The 21,845-nt window shown below is 47.1% G+C and overlaps 3 protein-coding genes across 4 annotated transcripts; 1 reads left to right on the forward strand and 2 right to left on the reverse strand.

The window, feature by feature from the left end:
* Positions 1 to 47: 47 nt before the first annotated feature.
* gpr161b (G protein-coupled receptor 161b) lies at positions 48 to 6,248 on the reverse strand. Of its 2 annotated transcripts, none has more exons than XM_084688652.1 (6): positions 6,037 to 6,248; positions 4,745 to 5,141; positions 2,814 to 3,535; positions 2,338 to 2,445; positions 1,495 to 1,623; positions 48 to 719 (listed from the first exon to the last, which is right to left on the reverse strand). In XM_084688652.1, exons 2-6 carry the CDS (start codon positions 5,092 to 5,094, stop codon positions 442 to 444), a joined length of 1,587 nt encoding a protein of 528 aa, XP_084544778.1. In that variant the 5' UTR covers positions 5,095 to 5,141; positions 6,037 to 6,248; the 3' UTR covers positions 48 to 441. The 2 variants fall into 2 exon arrangements, with proteins under 2 accessions (XP_084544778.1, XP_084544779.1); XM_084688653.1 differs by lacking the exon at positions 6,037 to 6,248 and adding an exon at positions 5,744 to 5,887.
* Positions 6,249 to 6,821: 573 nt separating this feature from the next.
* Positions 6,822 to 10,765, reverse strand: otc (ornithine transcarbamylase). Its single transcript, XM_084689171.1, has 10 exons — positions 10,615 to 10,765; positions 10,251 to 10,389; positions 10,025 to 10,106; positions 8,800 to 8,887; positions 8,520 to 8,673; positions 8,120 to 8,242; positions 7,850 to 7,903; positions 7,445 to 7,594; positions 7,223 to 7,360; positions 6,822 to 7,041 (listed from the first exon to the last, which is right to left on the reverse strand). Exons 1-10 carry the CDS (start codon positions 10,695 to 10,697, stop codon positions 6,982 to 6,984), a joined length of 1,071 nt encoding a protein of 356 aa, XP_084545297.1. The 5' UTR covers positions 10,698 to 10,765; the 3' UTR covers positions 6,822 to 6,981.
* A 130-nt stretch (positions 10,766 to 10,895) lies between these two features.
* Positions 10,896 to 21,791, forward strand: rpgra (retinitis pigmentosa GTPase regulator a). The gene is made up of 15 exons (XM_084688458.1): positions 10,896 to 11,112; positions 11,381 to 11,506; positions 11,724 to 11,816; positions 11,912 to 11,974; positions 12,401 to 12,559; positions 12,731 to 12,880; positions 12,961 to 13,119; positions 13,413 to 13,568; positions 13,953 to 14,077; positions 14,177 to 14,404; positions 14,769 to 15,225; positions 15,376 to 15,473; positions 16,673 to 16,738; positions 16,902 to 18,842; positions 18,942 to 21,791. The coding sequence occupies exons 1-15, from the start codon at positions 11,082 to 11,084 to the stop codon at positions 21,081 to 21,083; spliced, it is 5,994 nt and encodes a 1,997-aa protein (XP_084544584.1). The 5' UTR covers positions 10,896 to 11,081; the 3' UTR covers positions 21,084 to 21,791.
* Positions 21,792 to 21,845: the final 54 nt, after the last annotated feature.

Here is a 21,845-nt window from a genome sequence, read left to right on the forward strand (position 1 = left end):
GTAGCCTATGTCGATTATAATTACTGGCAAGGCACTCAATATATGGCATACACTATGTCCAACACACTATAATCTTTTTAGAGCCATTTCCAGACACAGATTAACACTAGACTAGAACTTTTGCCAATAACGTGTCTCTTAGTCTTAGGCTAGGGATAATCTGTGCCCAAATCTGGTCTTTAATGTACCGCTTGCTGACAACCTACTTCTATGAGAGAGGAAAAAAAATAAAACATTCATAAACTCATTGGCGAAACCATGTCAGGGAATGGCTAGGGACTGACAACTAACCATGGCACTGAGCGTCTGTTTTGCAAGTAAAAACACACTATGAAATACCTCATACACACAAAGTTGACGTTTTCTTGTAAACTTTTACGTGTTTGCACAATGTTTAAACAATGCCCAACGGTATGACGTCAGAGAGGTCTGTTTTGCGTTTCAGGCCGACAGCTCCTCCACATCCTCCTCTTCTTCTCCTTCCTCTCGGTCGTCTTTCACGATCCCCTCATCGATGCTCTCAAGCCTCAGTCTCTGGCCGTCCAGGTAACGTGGGCCCCTTGGCGCTGCCCTAGCTGCCGCCGCAAACAGCCCGGCGGGCAGGAGGGTCTCCCCTCCAAAGAGGGTGAGCCTGGCGTCGCTCTCGATGGCCTGGGCCAGGCAGGAGGCGAAGGTGTCCAGGGACTTGTGGATCTCAGCCTGGACCTGGACCAGGTCAGCTGAGGAAGGACAAAGGTTGTGTGAGTTGACCAATCGACGGATGAGGGAGAACAGCACTGGAATGTAGGAATATTAACGAGCACAAGGGGTTGAGTGTACGAGTCGCTAAAGGGATAATGTTGCTCACTATTGTTTTTGGAGGCAAACAAAACCAACACGTCTTGTTAAGTGTATAGAATTCCTGGCCACCTGATGACATAAAGTGGTGGCAAACATTGTCAGGCAATTCTTATCCCTGCAATCTTTCACATAGCTGTGAAAATGAACTGACAATGGTTTATTTACCAAGCTCATTGTTTTGACACCATTTTATGGCTGTTGGCCTCCACTCCAAGAGTTGTATTTACCTGTGACATGCTCAGTTTAACAGTGCATTTCACACCTTAATAACAGAATACACAGAAATCCCCTCTATCAGTAACTAGAAAAGAGGAACAGACACTGTTAACAGAACTGTCCATCTGGTAATTCCAGTCCTGTTCTTGGATCCAGCCCAGTAAACAACACAGCTTCACAGAAATCGGGGGACTGGATACAGTTGGAATTGGCCCTTATTAGTCAATGACCAAACAACTTCCCTCTTTCTTCTGTCCTCCCACCCTCTTCATCTCTCTCAGGTTCAGTGTTTTCTCACTTCCCCCTAGTATCACTCTCTCTCTGTGTCCCTCTCTCTCCTTCTCATTATCTCAGTCTCTCTCTCTGTCTCTCTCTCTGTCTCTGTCTCTCTCTCCCTCTCTCTCTCCCTCTCTCTCCCAGGTGAGAAAGGTCAGGTACCTTTGGAATGCGGCTCCACCTGGTCTTCAAAGGTTACCGAGCTCCGCCTCTTCCCGGACAAGTTGCCGTGGTGATTGGAGTGGGAGGTGCCGTCGGTAGAGAAGTTATCAAGGAGCATCACATCTGTACCTGGAGGAGAGGAGGCAGATCCCAGGATGACAGCTGGTAAACCCAGGAGTTCCACAACCAGCACACTCTCACACAGGCTGAACAAAGACCCAAACCTAACGGAATGCACCGATTAGTTCCAGCTTGTTAGTGCATTCCAATAAGTAAATAAGCAACTGTTTTTAACGCTCTGCGGTCAGGCCCCTGACCTCAATGCAGACAGTGAGAGGGTGCAGGGAGGGTGATGAGGACATGTGTGATTTCTAGGCCAGTGAGGGGCAGTGTCTCTGACATCATGGTCCCGTGACCGTCTTCCACATGACTGCACACGCTCTGCCAGACATGAGCCACGGAACTGGAATCTGGGAGGGCTGGCCTCCACATCAGACAAACTAATCCCCTGACTGGATAGCACACTGGAGATTGACATGATATTCCAGAAATTCCTGGAAATGTTTAACACCTGTGGACTAATACCTAGTAGATATTCACCACGGACTTCGCCTGTTGGGATGAGGGAACGTGACTAAGCATGTAAGGCCATCGGTAAGAGAGAGGAATGTTCACCTCCAACGTATCAGTTCATCTCTATAGCCTTATCACTGACAGACTGGTGTATAAGACTGTGGAACACATTACAGGGAACAGTGATGGAGCGAGAGCAAAACTAATGGGACCAACAAACCAAACAAGGAAACAAATGAGACAGGAACTTCCTGTCTGTGTAACACTTACATGAGTCCTGAGTGAAACTGAAGCCGGTGTCTCCAGTGCTGCTCCCGGGGGCCACCAGCTGGCCACCTCCCACCAGCATGGCTGTCAGGTGGGGGGACATGCCCAGGTCTGCGGGGTACACAACACTGGTCAGCCATATCACCACCACAACAACAGTCACTCAAGGGAGTGGGACGTAAAACAATCATAAACAAATAACACCATGCAATACCTACAGCCTACATTCATTCTAATCTTCACAAATAAAAATACATTCCCTACATGATATGTTAGTCTTACATTAAATACAGCAATACTAGTCTTTTAGGCTCTGCGAGACATCAAGGGGGTGACATTCTGCTTTTCCATTACTAAGACCCAGCTACCAGTACCCCCAATCCCCCCAGTACCTCAACCTCACCCCTATCCTCAACCCCCCAGGACCCCCAACCCCCAGAACCCCCAACCGAACCAGCAACCCCTCTCTCCACGAGTACCTGTGAGCCTGTTGGAGATGCTGAACAGGCGGGAGGTCCTGTGTCGCGTAGCGAACGACTCCCTGTAGTAGCGGTCTCCAAAGCACATGCCCAGCAGCTCCTTCCTCACAGTCTTATTCCACAGTCCGTAGATGAGGGGGTGACACACCGAGCTGCAGAACGACAGCCAGGCCACCAGGGTCTCCACCCCAGGGGACACGCTCCCCTGTCCCCACATCGCCTCTGTGCACACCACACACACGTAGGGCCCCCAGGTCACCAGGAAGGTGCCCACCACCACCAAGATGGTCACAAAGGCTTTACACTGGCTTCCTGCATACACCAGGCTTCTCCTGCTCCCATTGGACGAGGTGGAGGTGGCGGAGTTCTTACGCCCGTTCTTCTGGCCGTTCCCCGAATCCTCCTGGGACACCACCACCGTCCCACAATGCACCTTGCGGGCCTTGAGGCGCGCCACGCGGAAGATGACGCCGTAGCAGACTAGCATGGCGAGGAGGGGCGGGAGGCTGCACCAGGTGACCCAGAAGGCTGAGTAGCCTGGCTCGCGGTGCCAGGCTGCCACGCAGGTCCACTTGAAGCAGTCGAACTCGAAGGAGGACCAGCCAAAGAGAGGGGGCAGGCAGCCCACCAGGGAGTGCAGCCAGACGTAGGCAATAACCACCGTGGCCCTGTTCCCTGTAATCTTCATGGGGTAAATCATGGGGTAGAGCACAGCATAGTACCTGCGGGGAAGAGAGATACATGCGTTCAAAGGCTACCTTCGCAGGACAACCATTGATATGACTGGAGACAGCCGTGCAGGAGAGGTTTTCTCTTTTTCTCGTATTGATTCTGACTAAAGAAAAAGGTGGAAGCAAATGCCAAAATAAACTGTCGTAGGATTAGGCCTAATCTTAGACTAATAACAAGGACTTCGTCTAGGCTAAATATGAGTCTGTTACACTGAGTCTATATTGACATTGAGTGTAAAAAATGTCCTTGGCAGATCCTCACATTCAGGGCTGGCCAGCCGTGTTACCAGAGATCAACCATCCTCTTATTTATCCTTCCAACCCCAATCTAGTACACATGATTCGAATAATGAGCTGTTTGATACAACAAAATCTAATTATTTCCAACTGGGTATGAATAAACCTCATGAAGCAGGCTTGCTCCAAGCCTCTTCTGCACCACTTCAGTGATAATGAAGTCAACAGTAGTGGCTTTCCTGGGCAGTAGAATAAAGCCACTGATAGCATTGACATTGACCAAGAGGCACTTCAGCGGTAAAATAAGTAAAAATGATGAATGCGTTAACAGTCAGAGCCATGGCTACATTAAATAGCTAGTTTAGAACTCTGCTCTTTCCAGAACCCTTCCATACTCCTTGTGACTGCTCACAAGGGTTTCCCCAATTAATGACAAACACAAAAGAAGCATTCACTGTACAGCTGAAATTACCACTTGGATAGCTTTCTATAAATAATGTGCTTTCTATTTATGCTAAGGCAATTTTCTGGATCCAGAAGGTCTCTGTAAGTCCCCAAGGCCAGAAAAAACAGAAGATTGAGTGATAGGTTTACTTGTGTGGACTGTAATTACAAACATAAAATGACCTCATGTACACGTGTAGAGGACGACAACACGCCTTCCAAGACAAAAATTAAACTAATTCCTGACCACAAAAACAAATGTTAATTGAGATTCTAAGTATAGGCTAACTAAATATCTTGGTGGCAAACCAACTCCATTAATAAGGTGAAAGGACAATGCTTCAGTGTAAGCTCCTGTGTGTTTGTGTGTATATATATATATATATATATATATATATATATATATATATATATATATATATATATATATATATATATATATATATATATATATATATATATATATATATATATATATATATATCAGGACACTATATATATATCTTCATGAGTTCTCACCTGTCAATGGCGATGGCCCCTAGAGTCAGCATGCTGGCAGAGCTGATGAGTAGGTAGAGAAGAGCGGTGAAGTTGCACCACACCACTCCGAACACCCACTCCCTCCGCGCCGAACTCACCGCCACGAAGGGCAGTACCAGCAGAGTCAACAGCAGGTTGGACAGGGTCAGGCTGAAGACAAACTTGTTGCTGGGGGTGAGAAGGTAAGGTTTGCGGTAGAGGGTGGCTACGATGAGGAGGTTCCCCAGGCAGGCCAGGAGAGTGATGGTGACGATAAAGACCGACTCCAGGACCACCGTCCCTCCCCCGCCATGACGGTCCTGGACTGAGCAGTTACGGCTGGAGTTCATGGTAAGGTGCTAGAGCTGGGCCAGTTGAGACGCAGCATACTGAGAGGCTAGAGAGAGGAGATGGGATTAAAATAGGCCTACAACCGACCGAGAGAGAAAGTACAGCGGTAGTGATGAGAGGCTGAGGCAGCGCCAGCCAAAACAAAAAAAACAGCACACTGACGCGATTTGGGGAACAGCTCGGTTATCGTTAAAAAAAAACTGAAAACATGACAAACACTACCACGCCATGGGAGGAGAGAGTGGACAGGGTTACTACTTCATAAACGCAAAACAATCTTACTAAGTTTAAAACCATTGCAGTTTTCTTCCCATAGCATAGTGAACATACTTAGCGGAAGTGCCTAATAAACATCCCCGAAGCATGACATAAACCGTTTTACAAACAAGCTGTATCTTTACTCACGCGTTTCCAACAAGCAGCCCAAATTGACTAAAATAGTGGGTACTTACTTTATAGTGCTTATAAATGATCAACCTTAATTTGTTTTAAAACTAAAGCAAAGCAGCTAAATAACAACAACAAAAACATAACAATGTTTTGTCCAATTATATCGTCGATGGTCTACATTCAGGATAATGTGCCCATTTAATGTTCAGAAACAGAGAATAAAAACTTCTTAATCAACACTGATGTAGGTTAGCCTACCTTTGGTGGTAAGTAGCCTACTATGTAGTAACGTGGTAGCTACCTCCACTGGTTCAGACTGCTTACAATAATTCGACATTGGTCGCAGACTAATCTTTTGCTTACAACGAATGTACTATCCATTTTGTCAACGTGATAACAAAAGTAAATAATTAATTTATTCTTCTACGTTTTCCGACAGTTTTCCAATAAAATCTTCTCCGTAACCCATGCCCAGCATAGCGCCCCCCAATCCCGATTTTGAGGAAAATACCAGCGCACTGTGAAAACTTTCTCCATTGTCCAATTCTCACCTCCAGAACAATGCAGTAGCGGTGCTTCATCTCATACAAACAGTAAAAACAGCCTCTTCTTAGACGCTAGAATAATCTAACAACTTCCTGTAGTTGTTGAATCCGTAAAACTATCTCCATTCATCCCTTTCCCTTGACTTTAAGAAATTCATACGGGCAGCTCTCTGGTGCAATCATGGCGTCCGTCTCACCCTCCACTTCAACTCTCGTCTTCTCCCTCCTTGCTCCCTGGTCCCCCTCCTCTGTCCGTGGGTGGTCTAATGTGATTCAGGGTGAACTATGACAAAATAATTGAGCATACTACATTGTAATGGTTGTTGAAAGCAGGGACCTGTAACATTGCCCTGTAAATTATATTCCAAGTTCAGGTTTTTGTCGTAAGTTTGTTTTCCACCACCGCTCTGAAGTGTTTGATCATGGAAAGTAACCTAATGTGTTTTATGAACTGTATTCAAAAGTGTTTAACGTTAATTCATTATTCTTGTGTCTGAGCTAAATCAACTGCGATATTAGTTTATGCCTCGGTTCAGAATCAGGACCATGGACCACCAAAGAAGATCAAAGCTTCCCGCATATTTACGTCAACCGAGCGCAGCCAATCATAAATAACTGTTCAAAATCGAGCTTCCCGCCACTTGATGGCGCTCGAACCCTCGCGTTCTAAGTCTTTTCATTATAGCCTCTGGCAGCCTTCCCAGCTAGTTTTGATATCACTCTTTTTGGTCAAAAAACAGCAAAGTATCCTACACGAAAAAACATCTTAGTTACCATACTGAACAACATAATTATGACAAGGCACATTTATTTGTTCATAAGTTGGCCTTTTGAACAACACAAATTTAATTCAACAGTATTCAACACAAAACCATGTTCTGTAGAGTCTTAAATGTATATGGGAACATGTAGAGTTTTCCGCTGTGGGTTAAATCCATCAACCTACTGATGTTAAGAACTGAGTGCAGGCGTCTGTGGCACGTAGTCGGTCAGCAGAGAGACCATCAGACCCTGGAGAAGACAGATATTAAGGACACTAAATATGTTCTCCTTCATCCCACCTATCAATTGCATAACTGCAGAAAAATGGTGAGTGAGTCTCGATTGATTACTAAATTGATTGAATATACTGGATTATATATAAATGAAAACCCCTAGAGTCTCTCCTCTTTCTTTCAGCTATGGTGCTCACCATGATTGTCCACTTCCTGTTCTCTGCCTCAGGAAAGACCAGGGAGCGTGGGCAGTAGAACACCTGATCGTTCACCTCTTCCTGCTTCCTGGGAAGGCAGTGCAGGAAGGTCCAGTCAGGACTCGCCACACTTCCTGTCTGTAGCGGACACAACCAGAACACAGACGAGTGGTCAGACTTTCAACAGCACAACTCGCAAGCAACACAAACACACGCGTGTACCTGCATGGTGATCTGGTAACCATGGAAATCCTTGACCCTGCGCTTCTTCTCCTCTTCTTGACCCATGCTGACCCAGGTGTCCGTCACCAGGACGTTGGTGCCGTGGGCCGCCTCCATGGGGTCAGAGGTCATCAGGAACCTGGTCCCGTGCTGAGACAGGCAGCATGTTAGACACGCGAGTCAGACAGGTGTTGTTTGATAATTGCAGTGCCGACCGATACAGTAAGCAGTTGGCTAAAGCAATGTCGTAAGTGCAATGGCTTACTTATAATACTAAGAGGTTATAAGCGTAAAACAAATCCAATTTGACCGTGATTAGAATCATCTTTTTTTTCCCCACACTGTATTGATTTGAGTGTCATGGGACGACGTTGGAAATGAACTGGAAATGAGATATCTTCTCACCTGTTTGGAGAGTCTCTGAGCCTCCTCAATGACATAGCTGTCTGGCTCGTAACCCTGAGAGACGCAGGTTCACTGCTCAGTAATCAGCATTTCAATTCAGAACACTAGCATCGAAAGTCATGACATACTAACCAACCAAGAGGCTTCCTGAACAGAAAAGCTGCCATATTCACTGATATAAAATAGAGGTCTATTCTAGGTCTATAAAGGGCATATCCTCATTTAAGTGTGGATATGAAAATGAGAAATGTTCTCCTGCGTGGATCAGACCTTGGGTGTGGCGATCCTGAGGTGGACGCCGAGCTTGGCAGCGGTCATCATGAAGGAGTGGAGGACGTTGTTGCCATCTCCGATCCAGCTGACTGTGAGCCCTTTCAGATAACCGTAGTGCTCCTGCACACAAGGTTATTTGAAAAACGACAAATGAGTGTTTGTGTGTCTGTTCAGGAAAGCCTCGCACAGATAGTCTTCTTGCATCACACCTTCAGCTCCTCCATTTATTTATTAAATTTTTAAAAATATATATTTTTTGACAAATACATTCTCAAAAACGGATCCACAAATAACGTGTTCCATTCACCTAGCTCCCGTAAGTCAATAACAGATGTGGTTGTCTTGAGTACCCAGATCAAAGTACCCAGATCAGAAGGCCTGAAGATGGTGTCTGTACCTGCAGGGTGAGAAAGTCTGCCAGGATCTGGATGGGGTGGTAGAGGTCCGAGAGGCCGTTGATGATGGGGATGGAGGCTTCTTTAGCCAGCTCCTCCAGGGTAGCGTGGCTGTATACCCGAGCCAGGACGATATCACACAGCCCAGACAGAACTCTAATCCACACAAACACAGGAAGGATTGAAATACAGAGCACAGCTGCATATCTCTTCCCAGCACGGTACTGTATAACTGATCTGTGATTTGACTGGGAGGTGTCTGTGTGTCTGTGCCTGGCTGACCTGGCCGTGTCTGTGCTGCTCTCATTCACTCCCAGGTGGATGTCCTGAGACGTGAGGAAGCAGGGCTGGCCTCCCAGCAGAGCGAAACCTGCAGACACATCACAACACACATCACAACACACAACACACATCACAACACACATCACAACACATCACAACACACATCACAACACACATCACATATCACAACACACATCACAACACACATCACAACACAACACACATCACAACACACATCACAACACAACACACATCACAACACACATCACAACACACATCACAACACACATCACATCACACATCACAACACACATCACAACACACATCACAACACACATCACATATCACAACACACATCACAACACACATCACATATCACAACACACATCACAACACACATCACAACACACATCACAACACTCATCACAACACACATCACAACACACATCACAACACACATCACATATCACAACACACATCACAACACACATCACATATCACAACACACATCACAACACACATCACAACACACATCACAACACACATCACAACACACATCACATATCACAACACACATCACAACACACATCACATATCACAACACACATCACAACACACATCACAACACACATCACAACACACATCACAACACACATCACATATCACAACACACATCACAACACACATCACATATCACAACACACATCACAACACACCATAACACATCACAACAATGCAACACAACACAGTTGCTGGTCAGATGTGATTTTCATTCTGTGGTTTGTGTACGTATTAATCGGATTTTAACAGGCATAACACAGCACAGAGCTTTCTCAGCATGCATTTATTAATATATAATAATAATTATTATTATGTGATATTTTTGGAGAGACAGACTTAGTTGATGAAATAATAGAATAGCGTGGATAGAAAAAGGCAGAAGACCAGAGAGCTGAGAGCACAGACTGTCCATGCAGCAGTTGCATTGTGTCCTGTTGCAGCCCTGTCTCCCAACCCCATTCAGTTTGTTTCTAACCCCATTGAAGATCCTAATCCATGTTAACATTTCTCTCAAATATCTGTCCGAACACAAACCTCCAATACACCTTTCCATGGGCTGTATGGAGTCAGTGTATGGCGTATTTGAGCATTTCTCATGAACCCAAACCAAGATTATAGTTCAGTGAGCCATACATAGACTCGGCCCTGACACTTAATCTGGCACCTGTTTCTGTAGACATTCTCGTTCTGGTGCTCCTCTTCTCAAATATCATAGCAATCGACTTCCCTTGGAGAAGAGGAAGGTACTAAAAAGAGATAGAGGCAGTTAGCTTCTGCAGCCAACCAGCGACCTCAATTGACCCAAACGGAGATTTAATATTGCAGCCAAGATTAAGCAGGTCAGAGGCATATCATTGAAATAATATATTTGCGTTGGGCATGGTACTTACCTGTTTTTCATGCTTGATCCTGTGTTTTAGGTCACTTGACACCCATAGCAAGTGTCTGATCTCATCTGAGCTGAAATCTTTCAACGTCAGGAAACTGCGACCCTTTAAATTGACAGAACCAAGGACTGCAGCACCGATGCTGCAAAATTAAGAAGACTCTCTATTATACACAGTACCAAGCTTTGACATGTCATGAGAAAGTCTCACAGAGAAGCCATGCACGATACAGCATATATAAGCATTTCACCAAGCAAATTATCAGAAAAACAGTTACAGCAGCTAGTGACAACTAGAAAACCAGCAGGCTAGTTTATGTGTACACTCCGCCTGGAGCACACGTGTGGACGTTGGATTGTTCTCTTACCTAAACTTTCTCGCACGGATGTTTTGGAGAGTTTTCAGGCTACATATAATGTGCTTATTTACAGCAAATACTTTAAACGACATGGCAGGCTATCTTAAAACGCCAGTAACAAAATAAAGAGTACGTTTTTCAGATTGCTCACAAGCACAGACTACTTTGCTGTCAGCGTGTCATCCAACCAATTTGAAGTGATCAAGCTGTTTGTGATGGGCGGGGCTTTGGTCTAGTGGTCTAGCATGTGGCAGACATGGTTCGCCAGCCGCATGTTTTATATCCCGGGAACATCCGGTTACTATCTCAGCGGAAACCCTAGTGCCATGAGTGTGTAGACATCACTTTGGCCAACGCGGATGTCCAAAACGAAGGATCCAATGAGTCGCGACGCCGGTAAAAGTTGACAACCTCCCTGGTGACAGACATGGTTCGTGAAATATGTCACCGGTGAGCCGGTTAAGTGGGCCGGGGAGATGACAGGACAGACGGACACTGATATTCCAGGTACGAAACCTCTTCTGAAACTACTTAAAATTTAAGGAATATTACTCTGGTATACGATATGAAGATTTTATGTGCATGCTTGATGGTATCAGCTAAAGCCGGCCTGGTCTTCCCTGAGACGTAAATAGGATGGAAGCTGACCGGCAGTTGGTCTTGGGATTTGCCTAAGGCCATCTGTAGTGAAAGCCTTAAGTCATTTTGTCAGTTACCATGTAGCCTGCGTCAGAGACTACCAACGTTTTCTCTTTATGATTCTTATTACCCACAGAGACAGGGGCTGTCTTCATATTTGGAAAGAGCAAGTTTGCTGATAATGCACCCTGTAAATTCTGGTTGAAGGATGACCATCCTCAGCAAATATCCTGCGGGGGAGAACACACTGCTATCATCTCTGGTGCTTACTGAATACATTATTGTTTGAGTGTTATTGAATATTTAGAGGGCCACCATGCAGCAAGCAAATAATATTGGTTCGGCCAACCAAGTGGTAGAATATATAATTGATATTTACATATCTTCTATTCTCATACCTGACTATAATTAAAAGTTTACACTTTTTTTATTTAATCTCAGATTTCATTCATTGTGATGTTTTCCTCTGCTGTTTGTAGGCAATGGCAGGCTCTTCATGTTCGGTTGCAACACCTGGGGTCAACTGGGCCTGGGGTCTAAGCCGAACATTAGTAAACCCACCAGTGTCAAAGGTCACTCATTCATTCATTAATTTTTTTTCTTTCATTCGTTTTTTCATTCAGTCATTCATTCCTTAAACACAGACATTTTCTCCATCTTTTTTCAGCTTTGAGGTCTGAAAAGGTGAAGTTGGCAGCGTGTGGGAAAGATCACACAGTCGTGTGCACATGTAAGAGATCCGCTCAGCTTATTACATAACAAATGAAAGATTTTAGTCTTTGGAGTGTGTGTGAATGAAAGCTGTGTCATATTGGTGCAGATTCTCAGATGGATTGAGAATTTATCTAGACTAAGAGAATGGCTTCTGAGTTCAAGACCAGGGTTAAACTGACTGGGAAACTAGACGAGTGTGTATGTGTTTTAATGTGCTTTGTTCTACATTTACTTTTAGTCATTTAGCAGACACTCTTATCCAGAGCGACTTACAGTAAATACAGGGACATTCCCCCCAAGGCAAGTAAGGTGAAGTGCCTTGCCCAAGGACCCAATGTAATTTGGCATGGCGGGGAATCGTTCTGGCAACCTTCGGATTACTAGCCCGATTCCCTCAACGCTCAGCCATCTGACTCCCTGTGACACTTTTATGTGTGTCCAGGGCGAGGGGGTGTATATAGTACTGGGACCAACCAGGAAGGACAGTTGGGTCTGGGCCACTTTGGAGACATCTCGTCCTTCCACCTGTTGCAGCCCTTCTGTGACCATAAACCAATCAGGATGCTCTCAGCAGGATGCAGTACCTCTGCTGCCCTGACAGGTTAGCATGGCAACGCGCACCCCCATGCAGGTCATATTGAATCTCATTATACTTTCCAGATGTCCTGTGTGTTTTTATGTTTTAATACTGCTGTTGGGTTTTGTTTTGTTTGTGTGTGTCTGTCATTGCTCTGTCATTATTGTGTGTGTGTGTGTGTGTGTGTGCTGTTAGAGGATGGGAGGTTGTTCGTGTGGGGGGACAACTCCGTGGGACAGATTGGTTTGGGTGAAGAGAACCACGTGTCAGAACCCAGAAAGCTGGAACTGGACCAGCCAGTGGCCTGGGTATCCTGTGGCTCCCACCACTTAGCTATTGTTACAGGTAAAACACACACGCACACACAAAACCTTTTCACCTGCTTTGAAGTCATAGGTAACGTGCTGTTGTTTGGTTTCTCCAAGTGAATGGAGACCTCTACACCTGTGGGGAGATTGGGTACGGAAGGCTTGGCCTTGACCCTAATCAGCTGACCAATCACAGGGTCCCTCAGCGGGTGAAGGGCATTGTGGGCCGGGTGACCCAGGTGTCTTGTGGAGGAGAACACACCGTGGTGCTCACAGGTCTTTACTAGCCTTTGATTTATCAGGATCTTAGATTTCATGCTGCACTGTCTCGTCTCAACAGAGTCAGTTCTGGAAGAAATTATTTTAATTTAGGAGTTAAAAAGAGAGAGAGGCTCCGAGAAGTACAGCTCATTCAACTTTGAGAGGTGAAATAAGGAGGAACATGTTATTATGAAAGCAAAGTCTATTTTTGCAAAGTCCGTTATTTTTCTGTCTCTCCCCCTTCCCTCTCTCTCTCTCCCGAACCTCTCTCTCCCCTGGACCTCTCTCCCCCCTGTCCTCTCTATCAGAGGGGGACGTGTACACGTTTGGCCGGGGTCAGTATGGCCAGCTGGGGCTGGGCACCTTCCAGTTTGAGGCCCTTATTCCCCACACCCTGGATCACTTCAGGAACACCTCAGTCAGCCTGTTGGCCTGTGGAGAACACCACACTGCCATCATCACAGGTGCATCCATTTAGTCATATAGAAGACACTCTTATCCAGAGCGACTTACAGTATCCAGCACACTGGGTTTTGTATGTGGGGGTCAGAGGGCTGAGCGGTTAGGGAGTCGGGCTATTAATCAGAAGGTTGTTGGTTCCAAATGAGTTGGTCGTGCCAAATTACGTTGTGTCCTTGGTCAAGGCACTTCACCCTACTTGCCTCGGGGAAAATATCCCTGTACTTACTGTAAGTCGCTCTGGATAAGAGCATCTGCTAAATGTATGTGTGTGTGTGTGTGTGTGTATGTAAATAACACACAAACTTGCCAGAATCTCTCAGATGATTTGATTTCCTTATATAGAGGTAGGTATTTATAGCACTGTAAATCGTCCTTCTGTGTTCCAGAGAAAGGCCTTATGTACACTTTTGGCAACGGTCGCCATGGGAAACTGGGCCTGGGGGTGGAGAACTTCACCAACCAGTTCCAACCAACGCTGTGTCCCCGCTTCCTCAAGTACTTCGTCCAATCAGTAAGTCCATGTGATGAAGTGTTTCTATATTTCTCGGGTCATTCACAATGAGTGCCTTTGTTTTCCTGTGTATTTATGTATGCATGTGTGTGTTTCCAGGTAGCCTGCGGCAGCTGTCACATGCTGGTGCTAGCCACGCCCAGAACGCCCGAAAACCAGGAAGTTGTGTTGGTGGAGGATAGTGATGATGTTATAGAGGACCTTATGGAGAACCTGGTGGAGGTGAGCTACAACCATCTGCTGCTGACGGAGGTCTCCTTCAGCCCCGCCCCTCCCACGGTCCCCGCATGCTCAAACCCCTCGGCCAGGGCACGGCGCAGGGAGAGGGTGAGATTAATTAATTCGCACAGATTAATACATAGATTAATTCCTTTTCAACCAAAGCTGATGCTGACAGCTGTCTTCACAACTCGTTGGGAGAGACAATAATAGGAAACAGTGACGTTCTAGCTGTAGTGATTATTGTTATCCACAAGGGGGCAGTATCCCTTAATCTTTCTGTCCTCCGATGACTTTCATTCTCGCCTCCTCATCTACGTCATCTAGAATCACATCGTTCTCATCTGATAGATATATAACGACAATCTAGCCATGTTGAATGTAAGATATTCAGTCATTAGAGGTATATATATCAAAGATAGTCAGCCTTTCACTGTCCAGTAATGTTAACGAAGGTGTTCTGTTTGTCCAGGAGGGCTCTGCAGACCAGTTCGGTCAAATGTTCCGGAACCTTCCACCTCTGACGTCTGCCTTTCTCAATACCACTCTGTCCAGAAACATCCTCCCCCTGAAGATAAACCAAAAAGACCCTTCTACCCCGCCCTCCAAAACCCACTCTAAGCCCTCAAGTCCAACACCCTCCCCCTCCCCCAAATCTCCTCGCAGTGCAGCATCGTCCACACAGTTCCCCTGGCCAGACTCAGCCAGACCCTCACCCTTACCCAGGTCCATCCCAAAGAGGAAGCCCATCTCTGCATCGAAAGAGCCCGCTAGCCCCTCATCACCTCTCAAGAACACACCGGATCATTTACTGTCCCCCTCCCCCAGAACTCCCTCTTATAAACAAACGAATGAGAAGAAACCAACCAAGACTGCTTCTCAAGGCATCTCCGGCTCCAGAGCAGAGCAGCAGGGTCCTACTCTGAAGGGTACGTCTCTCACAGAAACCTGGGAGGCCCCATGGCCAACCAGCAGACTAGCCCAGACAAGGCTTCCTTCCCTCAGAGCTTTAGCAGCAACTGAAAGACTCTGGATGGAACATTCTAATCCTGCATGGTTGCATCTGTGTCGGTTTACAGGGAAGTCCATCACTGCTAGGCAGTCCCCTAAGAGGACCGTGGTCATCAAGGCCTTGGAAGACAACAGCACTGACGACAGTGATAGATTACTCAACCTGGTGAGTACTGAGCATGGAAGATTAGGATGTGGGGTGTGCTTGGGTAACACGGGGAAACTTGTGATCCATTACTTTGGTCTGGTCTGTTACTTAGTTTGTTGTTCTTTCTGTGGTCGTCTGCTATGGTCTGGGATGTGTGTGCTCCAGGGCAGGAAACGACAAGCTCTCTGATTCTTCCAGGAAAATATGCACTGCTCAGCATGCTGCAGTGAATGAGTGTGTGTGCGTGTGTTCTTCGTTGCTTGGTGGGGTTTTTTTTTTTTTCCATTCAGTGGAACACTGGGAAAGAAATGTTGAACCATCAATTATTAATTGTGCCGAGCCAGTCTGTCTGTCTTTATATCTGTGTCACCCTTGTGTCCTCACAGTGTGTTATTCATCTCCTCAAGGCACATCCAGCACTGTAGAGTCCTGCTGCCAATAAACAAATGTGTTTGAGTTTAACCTCTGTACACACAAACGTGCACGCACACGTACACACTCTGCTGGCTTATAGACGTGGCAGGGATGTCGAAACCTTTATGTCCGCCATGTTTCCATGGCCATGATGAGCGAGAGGTTGTTTGTCGTGTGTGTGTGTTTGTGTGTGTGTTTGTCCTCTTGTGTGTGAGACAAAGAGAGTAAAGATGAAAACAAAATAAGGGGCTTGGGGGTTATCCAGGAGCCAGAGAGGTATAATGCATGATGGATTATGAGAGAATACGTTTGGCACATTTTTAATGAATGTGCATGTGCTAATGCCTGGTAAAAAGGTTGCCGTGACGATGAATGAGTCAGGCCGGTTTTACATCACGCCTCATTACCCTCACATTAAGACAGATCAGCATAGTCAAGAAGCAAGATCTGCATATTCAGCAGGGTGATCAAATAAGAACCTTGGCGTGATGTCATCACCGGGTGTCTCAGCTCCTCCCCTTAACCTTTTGCTTCTCGTTCTGCGATGACGATCACAAAGACCACCTACGGCTTCGCGCGCCGTCGACGCGGAAGAGATTCGTCATCTCTTCACGGCGGAAAAGGATAATGTTGACTCTATTTCTGGAGTCAAGCGTAATCGGGTCCTTTAATCATGAAGCCTATTGCATCAAACATGCTCAGTAAGAGATGAAAGAGGAGGCAGGGTTAGAAAACACAGACTTAAGTGCTCCTGGTTTGGATTTAGACGGCAAACGAGAGTTTGTCCTCTGTTTGTGTGGCAGGCATCGGAGACGAGCCGGGGTTCAGGTGATGAGACTGGCACCGTGCCTGAGGGACAGATGGAGAAGGTATGTTGGTGTATGGCTAACAAGGACAGGTAAGGACGGTCTCTTGCTCTCCCTTTTCCCTCCTACCATTCATGATTCTGTCTTTCTTTCCACCTCTCTGCCTCTATCTGTCACTCTCACCTCCCTTCTCTCTTACTCCCCGCATCTCTCTCTCTTTCTCCAGAGGAAGAGAGGAAGGGCCTTGAGGAGAGCTGTGAAAGAGACAGAGATGGTTTCTGAGCATGCTCAGTCCGGTGGGTGGGCAGGGCTGCCTACGAGGAAGGCCCTACCCACGGAGCTCCTGATTGGCTCCAGTCTGCAGTCCATAGAAGCTGAAGGCCCGCCCCCGCAGAGCAAACGTGTCAAAAGCCCCCACAGCGCATCCGATGTCGAGCAGACTGTCACCACGACAACGAAGCGAGCTAAAATCAAAGTTCAAGCTAACATCAGTAATCAGGATAGCAATCTTGGAGGCAGTAAAGGTGAGCTGTGGCCAGGGACACCCTCCAAAACGCAGCCAAAGGTTTCTGAAACAAAACGCATGAAGCTGCCTGTGTCCATGCCTAACACTCCAACACGTGGTCAACTAAAAGTACCTGAAGCAAAATCCAATATCCCAATACAGAGCTTAACGGCTACGGTGAAGACAGGCACAGACGTGAAGTCTATGTCCACACGAGGCCAGCCAAACAAGGAGCATGAGAAAGTGAGATCTGACCCCAAAACAGAAAAGAGCAGCCCTCAAACAATTCAACCTCCAAAATCGCCAGTGAAGGTGAGAGGTCAGACTGCAGAGGATTTCTTATCCACACCTGTGAAGGTCAAAGGCAAGGTCAAAGGTGATGAGCCGGTCAAGGTTACTTCCAAAGATGCCAAGTCCAAAGTCCAGGGTAAAATCACTGGGGTCAAATCCAGCCCGGTCAAGGTTCAAAGTAAGCAACAAGAAGTCCTCAAAGGTCAAAATAAACAGTCGGAAGTCAAATCCGTAACGGGTAAAACTAACTCAAAAGCAAAAAGTCCATTAACACTCTCATCCACCCCCGTCAAGGTTAAAGGTCAAACCCAAGAGGTCAAATCCACTCCTGTCAAAGGTCAGGCTAAGCTGTCTAAGAAAACTTCTATTCCTGTGAAATTAAAAAGCAAAACTGTAGAAAAGGAAAACCCCAAGGGCAGCGGTGACAAGCAGAAGCCTGTTAGAACTCTGATGAAAGGAAAAAAACTGGGATCAAAGGAGGAGGAGAAGAAAAATATAGAGGACAAGAATAGCCAGTCAGAAGCTTCCGGAACAACAACAGGGGAAGATGAGAAGCAAATGCCAGAGAAAGTAAAGGGCAAACCAACACAAAAACTCGGCACCCCCCTCAAGGACAATACTCTGCCGTTGGAAGCCAAACAATTACCCCTTAAGGAGACTGAACCCAAGCTGACCGATTCAAAGCGAGCTCCTATGAAAAGCAAACCCATCGCAGTGGTCTCCAGCCAGCCCTCTCAGTTCAGGAACCAGCCCATACAGGTGGTGAGTAGTAACCCTGAACCAGCCTCCACAGCGGCTCCCTCCACCTCACAGGGCACTAGGAGAACGGATGTGATCACCGTCGGCAGCACCAAACCCCTGGAAGCCTCCCTGCCACCACAGGCATCCTCTCCAACCAGCTTCCAATTCACCTCCCAGGAGCTAGGGATCGGAACCAAGGCTGGGTCGCCACCCCCAGGAACAGCAGCAGCTTCAAACATGGCCACTGCCCAGGAGAGTGAGCCCAGCGGGGCTGGAGTTTTCAGTGCCGCAGCCTCCCTGCTTCCTGCCATGGGGGTGGCCGGGGCAGCCATGGGGGTGGCCGGGGCAGCTATGGGGGTCCTCGGTGAGGTAGCGACGAGCGTGAGGGACTTTCAGTCAGGCAGTGACACGGCCACCTCTACTCCGCCAAGGAGATTAAGCAGGACGGAGAGGATCACTAAGCAGAGCGCCATCACACAGCCTTCCTCCTCTTCCTCTTCCTCAGATCAGAGGGCCGCCAGTGGCACTTCTCAGGACCAATCACAGAAAAGAGAAGAAATGGAGGGTTTTTATAAACAGGAGAGTGGCAGCGAGCAGGGAGAGGAGGACGACAGGAGCAGGGAGAGTGGTAATGAGGAGCAGGGGGAGGGAGAGGCCAACCAGAGGGAGGGAGGAGGAACAGAGAATGACAGCCAGGATGAGAGTGACAGTGGGGGGGGAGGGGAGCAGGCAGAGAGTGAGGTTGAGGAAAGCGAAAAGATAAGTGATGGTGAAGAGGCTGAGGAAGAGAGTGAATCGAAGAAAAGTGAGGAGGAAGATGGAGAAAAGGATAGTGATAGTCAGACAAGCAGCGAGGAGGGTGGAGAGGAGAGTGAGGACAGTGATGTGGGAGAAGGGGAGGAGGAAGGAGAGAAGAGTGAGGAGGAGAGTGAGAGAGGGGAGGAGGAAGAGAAGAGTGATGAAAGTGACGGGGAGGAGAAAAGTGAGAGTGAGGCAGAAGAGTCAGAGGAGAAGAGTGAGTCAGAGGAGAAGAGTGAGTCAGAGGAGAAGAGTGAGTCAGGGGAGAAGAGTGAGGCAGATGAGGATAGTGAGGCAGAGGCAGAGGAGAAAAGTGAGGCAGAGGAGAGTGAGGCAGAAGAAGCAGAGAATGAGAGTGAGGCAGAGGCAGAAGAGAGTGAGGCAGAGGAGAAAAGCGAGGAGAGTGAGGCAGAAGAAGCAGAGGAGGAGAGTGTGGCAGAAGAGAAAAGTGAGGCAGAAGAGAGTGAGGCAGAAGAGAAAAGCAAGGAGAGTGACGAAGAAGAGGCAGAGGAGGAGAGTGAGGAGGAGAAGGAGGCAGAGGCAGAGGAGAAAAGCGAGGAGAGTGATGAAGAAGAGGCAGAGGAGAGTGAGGTAGAGGCAAAAGAGGGAGAGGAAGAGGAGAAAAGTGAGGAGAGTCAGGAAGGGGAGGACAAAGAAGACAGCGGGGAAAGTGGGGAGGGAGAGGCAGAGGATAAAAGTGAGGAAAGTGGGGCAGGAGAAGGGGAAGAGGAGGAGGAAGAGGAGAGTCAGGAAAGTGAGGAAGGAGAGGAAGAGAGTGTTTCTGTGGCAGCGGAAGAGGAGGACGAGGAAGAAGGAGAAAGCGATGTAGAGACTGAAGGACACAAAGAGGAGGGGGAGGGTGAAGTAAATGAAGATGAAGAAGAGAAGGAGGAAAGCGACGAAGAATCAGGGAGTGAAGTGGAGGGTAAGAGCGAGGGATCGGAGCAGGAGGACAATGAACAAGCAGAAGGAGAGAGCGAAGAGGATAATGCTACAGAGTCTGGGCTGGAGGAAGGAGAGGGGGAGGGAGAAGGAGAGAGTGAGGCTGAGGAGGGAGAAGGAGAGAGTGAGGCTGAGGAGGGAGAAGGAGAGAGTGAGGCTGAGGAGGAAGGAGGGGAGAAAGAAGACAGTGAAGATGAGGAGCAGGAGGTAGACGAGGAGGATTCTAGTGAGAAAGAGGAGGAGGGGAAGGAGGCACAGGAGGAGGAGGCAGAGGAGGAGGAAGCGGAGGAGGAGGAGGAGGCAGAGGAGAAGGAGGAAACTGAACAGGATGAAGGGGCAGCTGAGGAAGAGGAAGATGAAAATAATGAAGAAGAAGCTGAAGCTGAAGAGGAGGAAGAGGAGGAGGAAGGTGGGGAAGAGGGGGAGAGTGAACAGGATCAAGGGAACGAGGAGGAGCAAGGAGAGGAGGAGGAGGGAAAGGAGGAGGAGGCAGAGAAGGCAGACAATAAGGGAATGGTTGAGGAGGAAGATGAAGCAGGAGAAGAAGAGGAGGGAGGAGAGGAAGAGCGAGAGGAAACAGAGGAGGAGAGGGAAAAGACAGGTACAAGAACAAGAAGTCAAGTAGAAAGAGAGACAGAGATAGAGGAAGAAACAGGTGAAGAGGAAGAGGCAAAGGAGACTGAAGAAGATGGAGAGGAAGTGGAGGAAGGGGAAGAGGAGGGTGAAGAAGGAGAGGAGGAAGAAAGTAAGAAAGAAAGAGTGGGCAAGGTAGAAGAACAGGGAGAGGAGGGGGGCAAGGAAAGCGAGAAGGGAGAAGAGGAGGAGGAAGGTGAAGAAGAGGAGGGGGAGGATGAGGATGAGGGTGAGGATGAGGGTGAGGATGAGGATGAGGGTGAAGAGGAAGAAGAGGAGGAAGAAGAGGAAGTCAAATCCAAAGAGACAAAGAAAGCCAAACAGACTGTGCCTCCCAAACCTGCTCCATCCGGCAGGAGAGGGGAGCAGCAAAGGGAGAGGCACCAGCCGGCTGCCCAGACCAAGCAGAGGGCTGCTGGGAAGAATCAGGCCAATGGCTCACCTGACTCCCAGCAGTTCTGGAACAATGTCTTGCCTCAATACCTGGACCTGAAGTAGGGGAGACAGTAGGTATTGCTCTATGGTAGTGCATCAATCGATCACAGGTTCAATTGTATCTAGCTTGTATCTATCTGTTTGGGTTAAAGTGTATGCTAAAATGAACACATTAGATCAGTTCATCATGTTAAGTGTAACTTTGCATTAAGGCTCAACGAGAACTTATGGATCATCAAGTCAGACTGGCAAACGGCTCAGTGCCTAGACCAAAAATACCAAAAGCTTGGAGAGAAACTTGAGGTCTTGTTATCCTTAATTACTAAATGGGTAAAAGTAGCATTATCACTTGTGCAGATTTCTATTTCATGCCAGGTTGTGCTCGGATGTCTTTCTCAGGTGGTTCTTCTCATGATTGGTTTGTTTGTGGTTTTGCACTTTAAACTCCTAATAGCCTTCTGTGTGCTTGTGGGCATCTCTGGCCCCCACTAAAGTTGAACGTAGAGACACTGGCATTGAAACTGTTTTAAAACCTTAAGACCTTTCAACAGTTCCGCATGACAAGTGTAGCCTGATTGTGTCTAGTCTGTAAGGTACACTTGAAATATTATTATTATTCTCGCTTTTACCATTGTCTGTGAAACAGAAACTTAAATGGAACCCAACTCGGAACTTGGATTGCTGTCATTTTATGTCATTTTGTTCAGTGAACTGTACAGTATGCAGTATGTTCTGAATGATAGCCTAAATGTATTATTATATTTTTGTACAATAAAGAAGGATTGACTTCACAGCCGTGAGTTATTTCTGTAATCACAGTCGACT

Source organism: Hypomesus nipponensis, chromosome 23, assembly GCF_054491055.1.
Source record: "Hypomesus nipponensis isolate SF chromosome 23, ASM5449105v1, whole genome shotgun sequence".
NCBI lineage: Eukaryota > Metazoa > Chordata > Actinopteri > Osmeriformes > Osmeridae > Hypomesus > Hypomesus nipponensis.